This window comes from Hibiscus syriacus, unplaced genomic scaffold (assembly GCF_006381635.1).
Source record: "Hibiscus syriacus cultivar Baekdansim isolate YM2019G1 unplaced genomic scaffold, ASM638163v2 tig00001644_pilon, whole genome shotgun sequence".
NCBI classification, from domain to species: Eukaryota; Viridiplantae; Streptophyta; class Magnoliopsida; order Malvales; family Malvaceae; genus Hibiscus; species Hibiscus syriacus.
In genome coordinates this window covers 3,597,876-3,617,587 of record NW_024061878.1, presented here as the reverse complement: position 1 = coordinate 3,617,587, position 19,712 = coordinate 3,597,876, and the positions used below count along the sequence as shown (strand labels likewise).

Genomic DNA, 19,712 nt, shown 5'->3' with positions numbered 1-19,712 from the left:
TCGATAGGCATGTGGTAGGACTCTGTGGGACATGACACCAAACTCTACTATTAGGATGTCCTTGGGGGTGGTGCATGTATCCGAAAAATTGAGGGAGGGAAGACTACGGTGGTTTGGGCATGTCCTTAGGTGACAACCGTCGGATGCGATTAGGAGGGTAGAGTCGATTACAGCCGACGGTGCCAGAAGGAGAGGACGACCAAGGAGGAAGTGGGTAGACTGCTTGAGATCTGATTTGAAGGATTTATCCCTTACCGAGGATATGACCTCTGATAGGAAAGTATGGAGACTTAAGATCAGGATAGCCGAGTAGTGTGGGTCACATCTATAGGGTGTAGCATCTCTGTCTTCTTTTTAATTGTCTTTGTAGTAATTTCCATGACCTCTATTTTTTTATACGTTTCTGCCTTAGTTTAGGTTTTAATCCATTTTGACTTTATTCCTTCTCGTAGCTTGCTATCGCTGACTTCTGTGTATCCTTCTATTCATGTTTCCTCTTTTTTAATTTAACCTGGATTTACGTTCTTGTCTATATGCAGAGATTTTTACGCAGGGATTTATTTGCAGGGATTACTTCCCATTATAGACGCGCATATGAATGACAGCATATGAAGACTGTTCAACTATGTATTTATTTATTTATACATGATTTGTATTTTATCTTTATTTTTAATTTTCTGACTGTCGGAGGTCTTCCACGGAAGCTGCTCTCAACCTGGCGTTGGGGGCAACCTACTAACCTACCTCCCCTTACAGCATTGCATATTGGAATAGAGTTTTTTTTGTTGTTGTAACTACATTGTCTTGGATACATAGAACCATATCTCAAGTAATATAGAAACTATGAACTCCGAAACAACTTCATATAGTACAAATAACATGATGAGACCAAGATGGAGCTCTTATCAAAGAAAACCTTAGCAAACTCAACCATTATTTTCCCAACAAGAAGTTCATCAATCTGAAGAAATTTCCCAGAAAAAAAATTAGTCAATTCTCGCAGCTCTATCTAATTGGGTGAGTTGACACATCAACTTTATCTCAATGATTGAGCTATTTTACTTTTTTTGACTAACAACACTATTATATAAGTTTTATGTTAATGGTATGCAATTTGATTATAAATTACAATATATTGAAATTAGAACCCCGTCTCTTTCCTGAAAAAGCAATGGGATCTTTGACAAATTTTTGATGCTGGATAAGAGAGTGCCTATTCTTCATGGAAAAACTTGATCCTTTACTTATTTATCTTCAAATTAAACCCGAAATTTAGATGGACCGATTTTATCTATTAGAGAACAGATGGCAGTAAGCAATTAGCCACTTGGGATGCCAAGGGACCCCTGGTGGCACTTATCTATTATGCTTTCAGATGGAAAAAAAAAGTAGGACTGATATTATGTGCAGAGAAGCATTGTGTGAAAGGGAGAGTAAACTTCATTTCAAATATTTGGCATAAAATATTGTAATACATCATCACTATTGGTTGATGATGATGTGCACATGGGCTGAACTGCAAATGGCTATTTGTTTTATGTAATTCTGTATATTTGCTGATTACTGAGACAGGTTGAGATATATCATTCCCATAAACAGTTTTTTTGCATATGAAGAAGGAAAAGGTAATGGAGAGCAAGAAAGAAGCTGGTTCTTCATCCTCATTAACTGCTGATCATTTTGGTTCCAAACAATCATCATCCAAAGGGATTTTCGGTTCAATTTTTCCACCTCCATCAATGGTATATACTGTTAAAAAATGGTAGCTTTCATTGCAGTTCAACAGGAATCTAAGACACTCCCTTTCTTCTTTTTTGGCATGATTTAGTTCATGTGTCTCGTTTTGATTCATTTTCTTTAATAAGAGTTATAGTCTGATGGGAGTTCTCATTCTTCAAAATTTCAGTTATTAGAATCATGGACGAAACAGCCTTTACAACATGGAATGCAAGGTTAATGAACGATGATATTTTGTTTTTCACATAACTGAGAAGACTGTGGCGAATATACGGTGGAGAGAACCGTAGCAGCAAGGGAAATGTCATGTTGCAGCTGCAATTTAAATGTCCGGTTCTTACTTACAAGATAATGCAAGATAGTATCCTGATTAACATAATCTGATTTTGTAATGTAGCTCCACTTGCTGGGAGTGCAACCTATAGCATAGCCAACAAGGAAAGGAACTCTGTTTTCCAAGAAGAAAGGATGGAACCATGCCATTTAAGTTCATCTATTTACTATGGAGGCCGAGACATATATGGTCACCCCTCGAGTACCAAAACTTCTACATCATATCCCATAGTGAGTTTCGAGATTCATCGAATCCGATGCCGGAAAAAACATGAAACATGCTTTGTCATCCATGCAAGAAAGTAATTGTGCTGTATATTGTGAATGGACAGTTTAAGAAAGATGGAGAAGATCCTAAGGGGAGAAATCCACAGGATGCTTCTAGGGGAAACTGGTGGCTAGGTACACTTCTGTTCTTCTGCAACTATTAATTATACCATTTCGATATCTCGAAACTCGACTTTGATATCTGCAGGTTCGCTCTATTATTAGAGCCTAGCCCTGCGATGCACAGCACTGTCCATCAGTTTCCTAGGGTACTTTCATTTTCAAAACTTGAACTACTTTCCTTACATGACCTTACCCTTTCATTTACTATTTTTAGTCTTGACATTTTGCAGGAACTTTTCATAAAAGCAAGCAAATAATCATGGAGGATGTCAAGTATAAATAAGTTTCTGACATGGACAGTTCTGTAGTATGATATATTTTCGTAATTAAATGCAAGTGAAGTTGAAATAGAATATCAACATATTTCCGGTGGCAATGAGAAAGAAAAAGTTACTATATCTGCAATTTTACATGGTCCCAAGTGCAGATATGAGATGACATTCTTCTTAACACGCTGTCAGTAGGCATTTCTTGCCTAAATTAGCCCCTAAATTCAGGTTGAAAGGAATTATATTTAGGGGACGGACGCAAAATTTTAAGTTAAGAGGGACGAATATGAATTTACAAAATTTTAGGGACGAAAACAGATTTTTCAATAAAAAATAGATAGAAAAAATTTAAAATATCTGTTAATTTTATATTTTTAGGAGAGGCGCCCTGCCTAGGTTGATCCTGATTATATCCCCTAATTTTTTTGAAATGCAGTTATACCACTTTTTAGAAATGACCAAATTTTGGAGACAAAATCCTATAACTACCGGCCAGTGAAAATTCATTCTTCATCTTTCCATTTCCAACCAATTCTCATATTATCTATATCCAAACCACATAGATCTAAATCGAGAACTCAATTTCATAAACGTGATCTTTTCTAATACAAGATTAAAAAAATTAAAAATTTAAATAAATAATTAAAAAAATAATATAAACAATTAAACAGGATTTTTGGGTAGTAGCAAATGACTGCAAATATAAAAATTAAGGGTAAACTACACTAGATACCACCTAACTGTAGGCATTGTTTCTTTTATATCACTGGACTTTCAATTTTATCAATTATAGTAATGAACTTTGATTTTTGTTTTAATTATATTGCTAGGGAGTTAAATCGCTAACATCCATATCGAAACGACATATTTTTGGTGAGTGACTACATTGAAGGTTCTCAGCCATATCAGTAGTCGTCAGTCATGTCGTCATGTCGCTAACGATTTAACGGTTTAGTGGAATAACTGAAACGAAAATCAAAATTTAGTGTTATAATTGACAAAATTAAAAATCCAGTGATATAAACGACACAACGCTTAAAATTCGATGGAATTTGATGTAGTTTACTCAAATATTTATTATATAACGTTTTTTAAATTTAGTTTATTTATTTAGTAATATATTAATAATTAATATACTTACCAATTTACTAATTATCTAATTATACTGTGGATTATATATAAATCTTATTAAAAAATATAATCGCCTTAAATAAACTTTTTTACGATTTAATTTGAATTCGATTGATTGGCAGTACAACGATGCTTTAATAATAATATCAATATTAATATTATTAAAAATAGCAATATTAATATATCTTCTAATAAAAAATAATGATATAAATAATTATGGAATGAAACCCTGAAATATATTCAATAACCACCGCATGAGGTATTTTAGGGGAAAAAATCCGATCCGATCCATTAATTCGTCGATCCGATCCAAAAGTTTGGATATCTTATCCGTTTTTTAATTTTTGAATAATTTGGATCGTATATCCAAAAAAATAATAATTAAATCGGATACGGATTAGTTAAACTTTAATTTTGGATTATTAGAAAATCCGAATAAAATGGGCCATTAAAATATTTTACCCAGGCCCAGCTAAGCTATCCAACCAGCCCGTCTCTAGCCTGAAAATTTAAATGCTTAATACTCCAGCCACTAGTCATCTAACCAGAAAATTAAAATGCCAAAAGCCCAGCCACTGGTCACACAACCTTAATGGCTTCCAGATTGAATCGAATGAGTTCTGGTGTTTATCAATATGAATTATTAATTTTTTTTACTTTTTATCTTATTTTTTTACAAACTAAATGAAATATTAAGAATTTATCATGAAATTGTTAAAAACATATTTTAGTGAATATATAATAGTGGTATAAAATATATTACATAAAGTCACACCACATTAAATTTAAATTAATTTTTTATTTAAAGTGTATATTCGGATCCAGATTCGGATATCCAATACTAATTTTCGGATATCCGATTTTTTTTCAGATTGGTTACGGATTGACATTTTAATGATCTAAATTTTTTGGATATTCGAAACTTCGGATCGAATAATATCCGAATCCAAAAACGAACACCCCTAATACTGAGCAGTGGAAATTTGGGAGAAAGTTTTGGTGAAAGCCCGTGGAGAATGAAGATGTAGACTGGGATATGGGAATGCTTCCAGATAAAGATAGGGATACTGGGCGTAGGGCTAAAGGTCATTTATTTTCATAATATTTGATAATTCAAAATTGATATTTTTTTATTTGTATTTGATCCAATTATCCAATTTTTATTGATATTTGATTGGAATTACATGTAAAAAAATTATATTAGATATCCAAAAATTCAGACGAGTCATCAAATAAACAGATCGAATTATTCAAATCAGATATTTTTGCACATCCCTGCTTCTAGCAGTGAAAAATTGATTTTCCACCCCATAATCAATGTCAAACACTTAAAAATTGGTCTTAGATCATGATTGGAAAAATGATTTTCAACCTAACCTCAAAATTATTTTTTGGAGTGAAACTATATTTTTATTCTCAATTATTTAATTTTAATTAATTTTAAATTAATACACATACATGTATAATTATATATTAATTATTTTTGGAGTGAAACTATATTTTTATCCTCAATTATTTGATTATTTTTGAAAAATTAATTTTTTTGGAGTGAAACTATATTTTTAAATTAATATACATATAAGTTTTTTCAAATTGATTGTTACATATAAGTTGATAGAAATTTAAAGATTTTTTATATGCAATCATCTAAATATTATGATAAAATGTTTCTTTTTTTATAATTATTAATATTATAATTTGTTTCAAACCTAAAAGTAAGGGGCAACATTTTCAAAATTCCTCATAAACCATTTTTCAATTATTCAAAATTCTTTCATAAGACATTTTCAAAACTTCCTCATTAATCATTTTCAACTTTATAAAATAAAGAAAGAAAAACATTTTTCAAACAAGATAATCTCTATAGAGTATATCTTGGAAATTAGCAAGTGTCTCTCAGACATAGAAGCTTAGAATAAGAACTGGTGCAAAAAATTGACATTTTGGGGGCAAAATTTACAGGGGCAAGAAGAAATTGACACAAGTAAAAAATTGCAAGATACACTCTGGTGTGACAAAGAATGAAACCAGGAAGAGAATGAAAATTGTTCTTGCAACTACTCCCATCAAATCAACAAAACATGCATGTTACATGAATTTGCATCTTTGCATCATACATTTATCATTTCATACAAACATGATAATTTTGATTTCCCTCTCATGAGGATGCATGTAAAACTATTTTAAGAAGCCATTTGTCTTTCTTAAGACTGTTTCCTGAGAAACGTCACTTTAATCCTTCTTAGGATCATCTAGAAATTTATTTGAGTCTTTCTTTGGATCGTTTCTATAGAAATTCATTTTAGTCATTCTCAGGATTGTTTCCCTAAAAACATCAACTTGACTTTCTTGCGAAGAGGAGTCAACCTTTCAGTGATGTCATTCTTGAATTTCTCGCGAAGAGAAGTCAACCTTTCAATGATTTTATTCTTGACTTTCTCGCGAAGAGGAGTCAGTCTTCCAATGATGTCATTCTTGACTTTCTCGCGAAGAGGAGTCAACTCTTAGTGATGTCATTCTTGACTTTCTCACGAAGAGGAGTTAACATTTTAGTGATGTTATTCTTGGGTTTCTTGCAAATATGAGTCAACCTTTTAGTGATATCATTTTTTGACTTTCTCGCAAAGAGTTGTCAATCTTTCAGTGTTGTCATTATTGACTTTATCGCGAAGAGTAGTCAACTCTTTAGTGATGTCATTCTTGACTTTCTCATGAAGAGGAGTCAACCTTTAAGTGATGCCATTCTTGAGTTTCTCATGAAAAGGAGACAATCTTTTAGTGATATCCTTCAGGACTTTCTGATAGGGAAGCGGTGACGGGTTAATGAACGTTGCTCTTGTTGAAGAATCAAATCTAGAAAGCTCTAGACTCGATGAAGAACTAAGGGGGATGAATAAATGAAGGTGGTGGCAGTAACTAGGGCCTTTTAGAGTTTCTTTTAAGTTCTGGAAACAAGGTAAGAAACAAGATTAAAACAAGATAAAGAAATTGAAAATAAAGTATTATAACCAAGAAATCAAAAGATCTCCCTTATGAAGGTGAACGGTAAAGATGATCATTGTGATGATGGATTTATCGAAAATAGATGGATAAGTGTCCCATTGAGCCCTCCTAGTCGCAATGAAAAGGAAAACACGATAATATGGCTCTAACCAACCCTCCTTGCCATGATGAAAAGGAAAATTGGAGTGTGAAGATTAATCTCCCTCATAAGAACTTGAAAGAACTCTAGGAGAAGAAGCTTCGAAGGCACAAGGCAGTTAACACTTGCAAAAACGAACTCTCATTGTATTATAATCAAAGAAATCTGATTTACAAAGTTGAATGAAGCCTCCTTTATATAGGGGTTGAGTTCTAAAGGTCCTAAATAACTAAATAATAAAATAATAACAAACTAAACATGTCTTAACTCTAATTCCTAATAAAGTAATAATAACTAAAAATATTGTTTTAACCCAACCTTAGTTCCTAATAAAATAATAACTCTAATCCTAAAAGATAATTCATCATCCTATATTAAATTATATTACAAATAATCAATATAAATATTGAAAATTCGTAATATTTACAAAATCATGTATTAATCCCGTATAGGATTTTCAGCATGCACCGTCTTCAGTAAAATGGCCATATCTTGAGTTCCCGATATCGGATTGATGCAATTAAAGAACTGTTGGAAAGATAAGAGACAGATGGTCTTATATAAAGAGACATGTTGACCAAATAACATCAGTATCCTATTCAAAAAGTCATCTCAAATCCGCTATTGTTCTGGTCTTCATTTCATATGCTTGGACGAGTGGATCATTTGGAAGAGTTATTACTTCTTCCTTTGATGTGAGGATTGTGATGAATGTATCATCCTCTCTTTCTTAAAAAAGATTCGACCTCGAGTCTGAAACATTAAAGGGAGCAACATTAGAATCGTTTAATGATTCATTCACATTATGTTTACCGAATAGATATGCTTTGAATCTTCGAGACTTTGTTCTTCTAATAGGTTCGAGTAGAAACATTAGTCCAAAGAAGCATGTATTATTATTATGGAATGTGGTACATGTATCACTTCCCCACTCCTCAAAAGGATTCTTCCTCGAATCTGAAAATCCAAGAGAAAGAGAATTAGATGTGTTGAAAGGAAAACTTGTGAAACATTTACCATGATCAATGTCATGAATCTTTATGCATTTTAGTTGAGGTTTCTTCTTTGTAGGAACTGATTTCTTGTAGTCTTGAAATCATATTTTGCATGCAAGTCTTGTAATATGATGTTTATGTTGAAATTCAACATGGCGTCGACCACTGTTGGCTTTCTGTATGATTGCTTCAGATAATTTCTCGATGGTTTTATTCGTGTGTAGCGAGAATGAGTGTTTAAAAACCATGTCAACTGGTTTGTTAAAGTAATCCCTTAAGTCTCCTAAGTGTGGTTCATGAATTAAGAATTCTCGGGAGGAGATTTTTGGACTATAAAATCTATTTAGTTGGTAAGGAAACTCATATACAAGATAAAACTCATTAAAAGCACTTTTAAAAGTATGGGTAGAAATATTAGAAATATCTGAGTTATAGTGATATACATCTTTGATATGTTCAATTCTCGGAATAATAGTATGGTTAGGAGTATACCCTTCATGGTAGTGCATCATCTACTATGTTTTTCTTACCTCGGTCTGTTACGCACTTAAAGGAGTTGTGTTTAGTATGGATGACAACTTCAAGAGTCTTACCTTGTAAAAAAGAGAAGAAACACGTTACAATATCACGTTAAAATGAGTAATAAAATACTTACCATCAGGAGGGTCACCTAGCACTATTCGACAACTCTTGGTGATGGAAGATGGTGTGGGCCAGTCTAGTGTTGCTTTTACTTTTTCATCATTTACATGGATTCTCTGTGCATGAACTATAAAGCTTGTAGAGTTGTTCAAATCCTGTTTCGTCATTAAGATGGCGTCACGACTAAGGCTTTCCTGGATGTATCCTTTTCGTAATAAATCTAACTTTTTGGTTTCTTCGAGATTGTATGTTTGATGAGGTATGATAGAACCTTGAATTAGATTGATTTGGTGTTGTTTTCCTCTTTCTAATGGTAATTCGTCAGGTGGGTCACCTAACACTTCTCGAAAATCATGTAACAAAGATGAAAACACACTAGGCAAATCCTTGTTAATGTTAGAAATCGAAACAATTTATTCCCTAAAACGAACAAGGATGAAAGGTTGTTTGTAAAGAAGGCTCTCTCTCAATTATTTTGTACTCACGCATAGATTTTGAGTCACTATTTGCTTCTCACAATTAGGTTCACTCACCTCCCATGGGTAATTATTCTTTTGACTTTTGTAACTAGTGACCTCTTTTTGCTTTTGCCTCTTTGTTATTTTTTTTTGCTTTCCCTACCTCCTCACAAATTATCATTTGATCTATAGGGGCTGGAAGTGTGTCATTCTTTGCTGGTCGTTCTTTTTCCTTGTCAGGTTTGTCATCTCTTAGCTTTTTCAGAGAAGATGGAGTAGAAGATGAGGAAAGATTACCTTGGTAAGAGGATGAAGTACCTTGGTAATGTTATATGAATCAAAATCTCCTTTTGGATTTGTGCTTCGATTGTCATTGCTTTATTTAGTGTATCTTCAAGGTTTTCGTACCCATAAAGGTCAAGAAGATCAGTGATGTTTGAATTTAAGCCAATGACGAATCTTGACATGGTGACCTCTTCTTTTTCAGTTATGTTAACCCTATTAAGTAAGGATTGTATCTCCTTATAGTAGTCTTCAACTGAACTTCTACCTTGTCGAAGTTGGTGTAGTCATAGTTTAACTTCTCATGTATAATGTGTCGGTAGGAATCTCTTCCTCATGGCTTGTTTGAGGTCGGTCCAAGAAGTGATTGTTGGAATCTAGAAGTTCTAGATCTTTTTCCTTGTTTTCATCCACCAAGTTCGAGCATATCCTTCGAATTGCATAGTGATGAGGGAAACTTGTTTAGCTTGGGGGCAGTCATGGTATGAGAACATGAGATCAACGTTTCCTTCCCAATCGATGTACCTGTCCGGATCATTGTGTCCTTCGAAAGACGGGATCGTGAACTTTGGTTTTGCAGAGAGTTTGGGTGCTTGGAAACGTGGTTGTTCTCGCCTGGGTACTAAAAGTTCAACATTGTTTGGTCTTGGATTATGGTTTGATAGACCCAGTTGTGGTTCTTGTCATTCTCTCGCGATATTGGTAAGTTCATCAAATCTTTCAATTTGAGTTGTGAGTCATGCAAGTGCGGATAAGATAGCCGTAAGTGTCTTGTTGTTATTATCACCCATCCTGAAATCATAACACTCGAAATAAAATTTTAAAGTAAAATAAAAATAAAAGAAAGAAAATTCAACAAAGCAAGAAACCTCACAAGTCACTCCAAGAAAGTAACACAGCGAGAGGTAAGTAAGCCGATCTTGTACTCTTTAAAACTCACTTTAGCAAGTATTCTTCCACAGTTCGTATCGGAGTTTGATTACTAGAAAAGGTGATAAGAAAACCTAAAAGCTCTAAGAGGCCAAACAAGGGTTAGACTCAAAGAGAACGAGAATGTAAGGAAGGAAGAAGTATGCAAACTCTTTAGTCCTACTAACACAAGAAAGATAATGTGTTAGATAACACAAGGAATAGGGATGGCAAAAAAAACTGAACCCGACGGGGAAAACCGAAAACCGAATTAAACGGGTCAGGTTCGGGGATGATAAACGGGGACGGGGGAAAACCGATTTTTTTAAATGGGGATGGGGATGGGGACGGGGACGGGTTTGGTAATCCCCGCCCGATACCCGGCCCGATACTCGGCCCGATACCCGGGTATTCAAACTTAATTTGTTTCACTCAAACAGCCCAATAATGTGAAATATTTTGTTATTTATTTTTGAACTTGGGCTGCAAGGTAATTCAAATTTAAAGGGTCAAACTCAAACAGGCCAATAATGTAAAACCCGGGTTAAGGCTCTCAACACCATCAGTCATCACCTTTTCTTCTGTCTTTCACATTTTCTCGAGATCTTTTTAGGGTTTCACTCTGCCGCAACTTTTGTTTATGGTGCGTTTTCTCTTCTCAGATTTTCTTATTCATCACTGTTTTGATATTATTATTGTTATAATTCATGCATTCTTGGTGGATGTTAAATAATGTTCATACTTTTAATCAACTCTTAATTAATGTCTGTTAGGTTGTTAGCTCTTTTTCATTTCAAATCTGGTATAGTAACTCCTCTAATGAAGAGTTGCAGAGGAAACCCCAATGAATGCCAAAATCAGTAACCCAAATGTAAATGCCACCAAACTCTTTATTGAAGCTAAAGTCTTTGTTCTACCCTTGTTCAAGGAAATGGTGTCTCTGTAAATCACACAACATATTAACATTTGATGTGAAATATTTCGCGATAGTAAGCTACATGTTGTTGCATCTTTCTGTTGCAGTTTCTTAGAATATATTGTTGCTGCAGGATTGGTTCTGAAATAGATGGTCGGAAAGCGTGCAACATTCTTCATGCTGCTGGGCCTTCGAAGGTTTTTTTTCTCTCTTTCCCTCTGTGCATTTTGTACCTGTTCAAGGCTTAGAACTTTCTGCATGAAAACCTATTTCCTGTTACATTGTTTGCTCTTGTCATTCTACGCCTAGTGCAAGGCTGAGGATTTTTTTTCTTCTTTTTTCTTTGTTTTAACATTATAAAAAAGAAATGTAATATTTTTTTGATAAGAAGGAAATGTAACATAAATTGGGCAGATTTTCCATGCCTTTCCCTTAATTCAAAATATTCTAGCAACACTAACAGATTAAAAGCTAAAAACAAGTTGGGTTTTGATAGGATGTAACTCTGCTTTAAGCCTCATATCCTTAAGTTTGGAACTTTGAACTCAAAATAAGAAAGGAATTTTGCCTACTCGTATGTGTGTAGACGTAGAGACACAAAAGATGATATTAGTCCATTGTTCTCAAATGGATTCTGTATATTGTATTCTAAGAAGGTATAATGGGTTCTGTGGTTCATGTTATGGTTGTGGAAAATATACCTTTTTGGCCTCTTCCGGTCCAGCGTTTTTTCCTGAGGTTAGAAGAAAACCTTGCATTTATCTTCCAGCATGTGGAAAGCACTATATGGTTCTTGCATCTGTTTAGATCTTGTACTTAGAAATTAGAACTTAGCTCTCATATATCATTTTCAGCATTTCCTGTGAATGTTGATTGTCTCAGGTTGTGATTACTAGCATCAATATAGAAGGCAATCTTCTTCTCATTGGCAGTCATCTGAAAGATAAGGTGGGCCTGCTAAATGTTACACACTTGAATTTATATTTAAGCTGTTGGCCGGTTTAAAATTTGGTGCTTTTCTTTCTAATATAAGGTCCAAAGACATTATCTACATGAAATTTCTGCTACCTGTTCGTGTTATATTTTGTTATAGATGCTTTTTTGCACGAAAATGACTGCATCTTGATCAGTGTTGTAAACTGGACCAGATTGGTGGTTGGAATGGGAACCGTTGGTTTGACCGATTTTATTGGTTACATATAGTCGTAAATAAAGTGAACCGCTAAAAAGCCAGGAATTGAAAAAAAGGGCGGTTCAACCAGTTATGCATTTTTATTTATGATTTTTCTGTTCAACCAGTTGAACTGGGAACTGGTTATCTGACTGTTCCAACACTGGTCCGGTTCTTAAAACATTGATCTTGTTGTTTGAGTGTCCTTCCAATTGCATTGAAGATTCAAAGGAGGGAGTGAATGTCCTGTATTCTGTTGATGTAGGAAGAAAACTCTAAAACTAGAACGGTCTAAGTTTCTTATATTTTATTTTGAGGAAGCATACAATCCATTTAGCGATTAATAAGTATCTACAAAATGTGCAATAAGAAAGAAGTGATTTGTATTTCTATTTAGTACAAATAGATGCTTTATTTTTTAGAATGAGAGAAAATTCGATGCTTTATTTAATATTAAGTTCCCGATTCTATTGCCAGTTTTATAAAAATAAATTATTAAAGCGTAATTTAGTATGAATTATATCATCTTTGTAAATTTGAAAGAAGTGATTTGTATTTCTATTTAGTACAAATTTAGGAGAAAGAAGACACTTTCTTTATGACATTCAAATTCATGAATTTAGATTTGTTACTAAATGTGAAATTAGTGTTACTAAATGGTTAATATCATTTCTGATCATTAATAGCTACTTTTTCTTAATGAAGGTTGTTTCATAGCAATAATGGAAGGTCAACGATCCATAGATGATAATTCTGATGCACGGGCACAAGCACAATCACAAGCTGAAAGCAATAATATGACTCAATCATCTCCGATGCCAAATAACCAAGGCCCATCCATTTCACCCATAGAAGAAGAACAAACACAAATCGATGATAGCAATGTTGGTACAAATAGTAGAAAGCGAAAACTTACTTCAGTTGTATGGAATCACTTTGAGAAGGTGAATGTTAATGGTGAGGATAAGGCAAAGTGTCGTTATTGCAAGAAAAAATTAGGAGCAAATAGTAAGAATGGGACACGACACTGGCATGATCATTTCAAGAGTTGTCCAAAGAGAACTTGTAGAGATATACGTCAACAAGTGATTGGGATGGGGCAAAAAACAACGGATGGACAAACAAATATATCATGCTTAAATTTTGACCCCCGAAAAATCAAGAAAAGATCTTGCAGAGATGGTAATAGTGCATGAATATCCACTTGTAATGGTGGAACATCATGGGTTTCGAAAGTTTGTGGTTGGTCTTCAACCTTTATTTAAGGTTCCATCTAGGAATACCTTAAAAAATGATATTCTAAAGATTTATGACTTCGAGAAAGAAAAAACAATGCGGTATGTTTATTTGTTTAATCGGTTTCTAATTTGTATCTTGTATTTATTTGGTTTCTAATTTGTATGCTGTATTTATTTCAGTCTATTGGAGAAGAATCGAAGCAAGATTGCCATTATGACAGATATGTGGACATCAAGTAATCAAAAAAAAGGTTTCATGTCAATCACATCGCATTTGATCGATGATAACTGGGAGATGCAAAGCCAAATAATGAGGTACTTTAAACTTACCTTTGCTAGCTAGGCACTAAATATAAGAACTAAATTGATTCTAATTACTTATTTACTAGGTTTATATACGTGCCTTGTCCTCATACTGCTGAAGTTCTTGCTGATGTGTTGTATGAATCTCTATGTGATTGGAACATTGATAGAAAAATATCAACAGTTACAGTTGATAATTGTAGCACAAATGATCTGATGATTCATTTATTATTAGACAAGTTGTCTTTGAACTCGTTGATTTTAGGAGGAGAGTTATTTCATATGAGATGTTGTGCACACATCTTGAACTTGATAGTTCAAGATGGTTTATCTGTTATTGGGGATGGAATTGAGAGAATTAGGGATAGTGTTTATTTTTGGAGCGTAACACAAAAAAGAATAGAAAAGTTTGAAGAAGCGGCTCGTCACTTGACAATTGATTGCTCAAAAAAATTGTCTCTTGATCGTAAAACACGTTGGAACTCGACATATTTGATGTTGAGTGTTGCTATAGTGTACAAGGATGTTTTCAAACGTTTAAAGAAACGAGAAGCACAATATAGAAGTTTACCTACAGATAGAGATTGGGAGTTAGCTTCAAGTATTTGTGGAAAATTGCAACTGTTTTATAAGGTGACTTTGATGTTTTCGGGTACCAAGTATCCTACGGCTAATGTATTTTTCCCATCCATATGTGAGATAAGAATTACATTAAGTAAGTGGAGTGAAGATCGAGATGAAGTGATAAAAGCAATGGGGGAGAGGATGCTTGTTAAGTTTGATAAATACTGGTCAGTTATACATGGAGTTATGGGAGTTGCAGTTATATTAGATCCAAGATACAAGTTCAAAATGATGGAGTATGCTTTCCCGAAGATTTATGGTTTTGAAAAGTCTGATGTTGAAATTGTAAAACTAAAGGTGCTTGTGTCTCGTTTGTTTCAAGATTATGAAACTTGTAATTATGAAAGCTCACGGAATCGGGATGTTTGATTCAAGTCGCAACACTAGTGACATGGAGGTTCAGGTGGAGGGGGGGTTTCAACGACTATTTTACATTCGTCGAAGATGATAATCATACAAGTATCACTATATGAGTTTGTTTTATTTATCTTTTGATTGTTTTATTTATGTTTTAAATGTATCAAATTATTATTGTAGGTATCATGTCGGAGCTTGATCATTATCTTCAAGAGAAAGTAAGGACACAAAATTCAGAGCTTGATATTTTGTCTTGGTGGAAAACAAATGGTTTCAAGTATCCAACATTACAAAAAATTGCCCGAGACATATTAGCAATTCCAATATCCACTGTTACGTCTGAGTCTGCCTTTAGTACAAGTGGTAGATTGGTGAGTCCTCATCGGAGTCGTCTTCATCCAAAGACGTTGGAAGCGCTAATGTGTGCCCAAAGTTGGTTAATAAACGAAATAAGAGGTAATCAATCATTTCTTTTACTTATAAGTTTATTTTTTTCAATTGTATTGTTGATATGATATGTTATATAAATTAATAAATACAGCAACTTGTTCACAAGAGTCCGTAGCATATTGCAAAAGCATCGAATATGATCGTGATGATGGTGATGAGGTACTAAATTGATATACAAGTTATACGTGATATCATTAACTTTTTTTATATAAATTTTGGTGACTTATAATTTTTTGTCTAATTGTAGCAATTGGGGGTCATAACTGTTTGATGACGGTGGTGGCGTCAAGCCCTTCATTGAGTGGCTTTAGAATGTCGAGTCTGAGTCGGAGGAGTGATTCACATTTATCATGCTTTATTGTTAATTTTATTTCAATCATTTGGGGTCACAACAACGAAGTGCTCTTTGTTATTTCAATTTGGTTTTCTTCATATTAAGACTACATTTCCCTTTGTTTTTATATTTTGATTTGAGTTTGTTGTTTTCTGCATTTAATTTCCCAACCATTCTTCCATTATTTTACTATAAGATTCCTGAAATCACATAAGAAAATTCTATTAATTAAGAAAAAGGAAACTTAAGACAAACCCGACCTCGTCCCTGCTCCTGAATTGCTTTCTGAAATATTTGTTCACTATCTCCAATATCAATCAATTTTTCAATTGTCTGTACATTGTTGAACAATCAGATATGTGCCAAATATAATGGAGAATTATTCATAATATCAGTTGGCCTTGTACCCGTCACTGGAAATCATGACAACCAGTAAAGAAGATTAGTAGCTCCCTGTAATATACTACTCACCCAATTTTGGTTTGTGTTTTGATTCCGTTTAACTTGTTTTTAATTTACTGAAATATTAAATTATTTTAATTTTATACAATTTTGAAGTATTAAATTACCCGTTTAAATAACCGTTTATGCTAAACGGGGATACCCGTTTCCCCGCGGTTTTACCCGATTACCCGATGGGGATCCCCGTTTAAATCCCCGCGGTTTTTTAAGCGGGGACGGGTATGGGTTTTTTAAACGGGGACGGGGACGGGGGGACCAATACCCGGCCCGAACCCGGCCCGTTGTCATCCCTAACAAGGAAGGAAGAAGTATCCAGTAGACTGTTGAACGGTGAGTCCTCAAACAATCTGTTTTTCGTGATCGCTTTATTCTAAGGTTTTATTGATCTCCAAAATTTCTTATTTTTTTGTGAATGATCTCCAATATATGAAGTTTTATTCTGGAAATTTTCACCACAAAATATTTCCTGTAAAATTTTCAAGAAATTCGACAAGATTCTAGACCGAATGTGTCGATGAAACTTGAATGATGTATTTGAAGACTCTAATAAACTCCGATTGGGGGGTGAATTTTGGACTGAAGATTACTCTTGGGATGAGTATGAGATCTGGAGAAAATAATCCCTAAATTCCTTCATTTGATTTTTTTTTGAAAATTTGACTTTTTTGCCTCTCTTTTTTTTGAAAAAACAGTAAACTAACAAGAAGGATTTGAGTTTAAATTAAAATTAAATAAAAAGAACCTAAAACGATTAACATTTTGTGAACTAGATCCATTGGGGTACCTTGACGGTTATGTATGCAAGAGCAAGAAAGATTGCTTGTTCCTTTCCAAGAATCAGCCCAAATCTAATACCAATTGATAGGGAAGTGGTGGCGGGTTAATGAACGTTGCTCTTGTTAAAGAATCAAACCTAGAAAGCTCTAGACTTGATGAAGAACAAAGGGGGATGAATAGAGGAAGGTGGTGGCAGCAACCAGGGTCTTTTAGAGTTTCTTTTAAGTGTTGGAAACAAGGTAAGAAACAAGATTAGAACAAGATAAACAAAATATAAAGAAATTGAAAATAAAGTATTATAACCAAGAAATCAAAAGATCTCCCTTACGAAGGTGAACGGTAAAGATGATAATGGTGAGGATGGCTTTGTGGAAAATAGATGGATAAGTGTCCTATCGATCCCTCCTAGTTTCAATGAAAAGGAAAACACGATAATATGGCTCTAACAAACCCTCCTAGTCGCGATGAAAAGGCAAATTGGAGTGTGAAGATTAATCTCCCTCACAAGAACTTGAAAGAACTCCAGGAGAAGAAGCTTCGAAGGCACAAGACAATCATCACTTGCAAAAACGAACTCTCGTTGTATTATTAATCAAAGAAATCTGATTTACAAAGTTGAATGAAGCCTCCTTTATATAGGGGGATGAGTTCTAAAGGTCCTAAATAACTAAAGAATAAAATAATAACAAACTAAACATGTCTTAACTCTAATTCCTAATAAAATAATAATAACTAAAAATATTTTTTTAACCCAACCTTAATTCCTACTAAAATAATAAATATAATCCTAAAAGATAATTCATCATCCTATATTAAATTATATTACAAATAATCAATATAAATATTGAAAATTCGTAATATTTACAAAATCACGTATTAATCCCGCATAGGATTTTTTGCATGCACCGTCTTTAGTAAAATGGCCATATCTTGAGTTTTTGATAGTGGATTGATGCAATTCAAGAATAGTTGGAAAGATAAGAGATAGAAGGTCGTATCTCCAGAAGACATGTTGACTAAATAAGATCAAGATACCATTCAAAAAGTCGTCGCAAGTCTACTATTGTTATGGTCTTCTTTTCCAATGCTTGGTCGAGTAGATCATTTGGAAGAATATTACTTCTTCCTTTGATGTGAGCCCTGTGATGCATGTATCACTTTCTCGAGAATAAAATTCAATATTTAAGTATGCCATTCTTGACTTTCTCATAAAGATGAGTCAATCTTTTAGTGATGTCTTTCTTGACTTTCCTACAATGAGGAGTCAACCTTGTAGTGATTTCATTCTTGAATTTCTTGCGTAGATGAGTCAACTTTTCAGTGATGTATTTCTTCAACCTGATTTTTTCACGTAGAAAAGTCAAGCATTCACCAAAAAGTGGCCAGAACTCTTCAATATGGATGAGCAGCGTCGTCTTCAACAAACAATATACTTGAAAACAGGTAGATCACTTCAACATGGATGAGCAGTGTCATCTTTAACACCAAATTATCTCCATATTGACCGACTTCCTTAACGAGAAGGAACAATGTTATCTTCAAAAAACAATTTACCCGAAAGCATTCAAATCTCTTCAATATGGATGAGCAATGTCGTTTCCAACATCAAATTATCTCTAGGAAATCAGATTTTCTTAATAAGAAGGAAAAGTGGTGTCTTCATATACAATCATTCAATTACGATTTAGTGTCCTTTAGAGGAAGGAGTAAGATCATCCCACGACTTAGCATCTTTAATATGAAAGAGTGAGATCGTCATTAGATTTTTCATCCTTCAGTAAAAGAAGTGAACCACCCCAATTACAACTTAACATCCTTCAGAAGAAAAAGTAAGATCATCCCATGACTCAGCGTCTTTTAGAGAAAGGAGTAAGATCGTTCCATAACTCAGGGTCTTTCAGAGGAAAGAGTGAGATCGTCACCAGATTCAGTGATCCCGAATTATGATTTAGCATCCTTTAGAGGAAGGAGTAAGATCGCCCCATAAATTAGCGTCTTTCAGAGGAAAGAGTGAGATCGTCACCAGATTTCTCACCCTTCAACAAAAGGAGTGAATCACCCTAATCACAACTTAATACCTTTCAGAGAAAGGAGTAAGATAGTTCCTCAACTTAGCATCCTTTAAAGGAATGAGTAAGATCATCCCACGACTCATTATCTTTCATAGAAAAGAGTGATATCGTCACTAGATTCAGTGACCCCGAATTACGACTTAACGTCCTTTAGAGGAACGAGTAAAATCATTCCATGACTCAACGTCTTTCAAAGGAAAGAGTAAGATCAACACTAGATTTAAGGTCCTTTAGTTATAGGAATGAGTAAAATCATTCCATGACTCAACGTCTTTCAAAGGAAAGAGTAAGATCATCACCAGATTTAACGTCCTTTATCAAAAGGATTGGATCACCCCAATTACAACTTAGAGTCATTTAGAGGAAGGGGTAAAATTGTTCAAAGACTCAGCGTTGTTTAGAGGAAAGAGTCAGATCGTCACCAGATTCAACATCCTTCAATAAAAGGAGTAGATCATCCCAAATTACGACTTAGAGTCCTTTAAAGGACAAAGTAAGATGGTCCCACGACTAGATGTCCTCATTGTGAACAAACATTGATTGTATCCTTTGAGATTGCTTCTTTTGAAACAAAATTTCATCCAAGTCATCATGGTTTCCTTTGAAATAAGAACCAAAATTGTCCATTTTGAAACACAAATTTTGTCTCACTTGAAACAATTCTAAAACGTAAAAAAAATATCTCATATGGGAAAACTTTTTATGAAACAATTTTGTCTC

General features: G+C 34.0%; 1 protein-coding gene and 1 long non-coding RNA gene across 2 annotated transcripts; both read left to right on the top strand.

Annotated features, from left to right (window-relative positions):
- The first annotated feature begins 1,628 nt into the window (after positions 1–1,628).
- On the top strand, positions 1,629–2,717 carry LOC120130133. Its single transcript, XM_039147458.1, has 6 exons — positions 1,629–1,742; positions 1,907–1,952; positions 2,135–2,301; positions 2,403–2,464; positions 2,546–2,606; positions 2,691–2,717. Exons 1-6 carry the CDS (start codon positions 1,629–1,631, stop codon positions 2,715–2,717), a joined length of 477 nt encoding a protein of 158 aa, XP_039003389.1.
- An 8,572-nt stretch (positions 2,718–11,289) lies between these two features.
- Positions 11,290–12,152, top strand: LOC120129103. The gene is made up of 2 exons (XR_005516701.1): positions 11,290–11,401; positions 12,087–12,152. It is a non-coding gene; the product is annotated as an uncharacterized LOC120129103 (long non-coding RNA).
- The last annotated feature ends 7,560 nt before the right edge of the window (positions 12,153–19,712 follow it).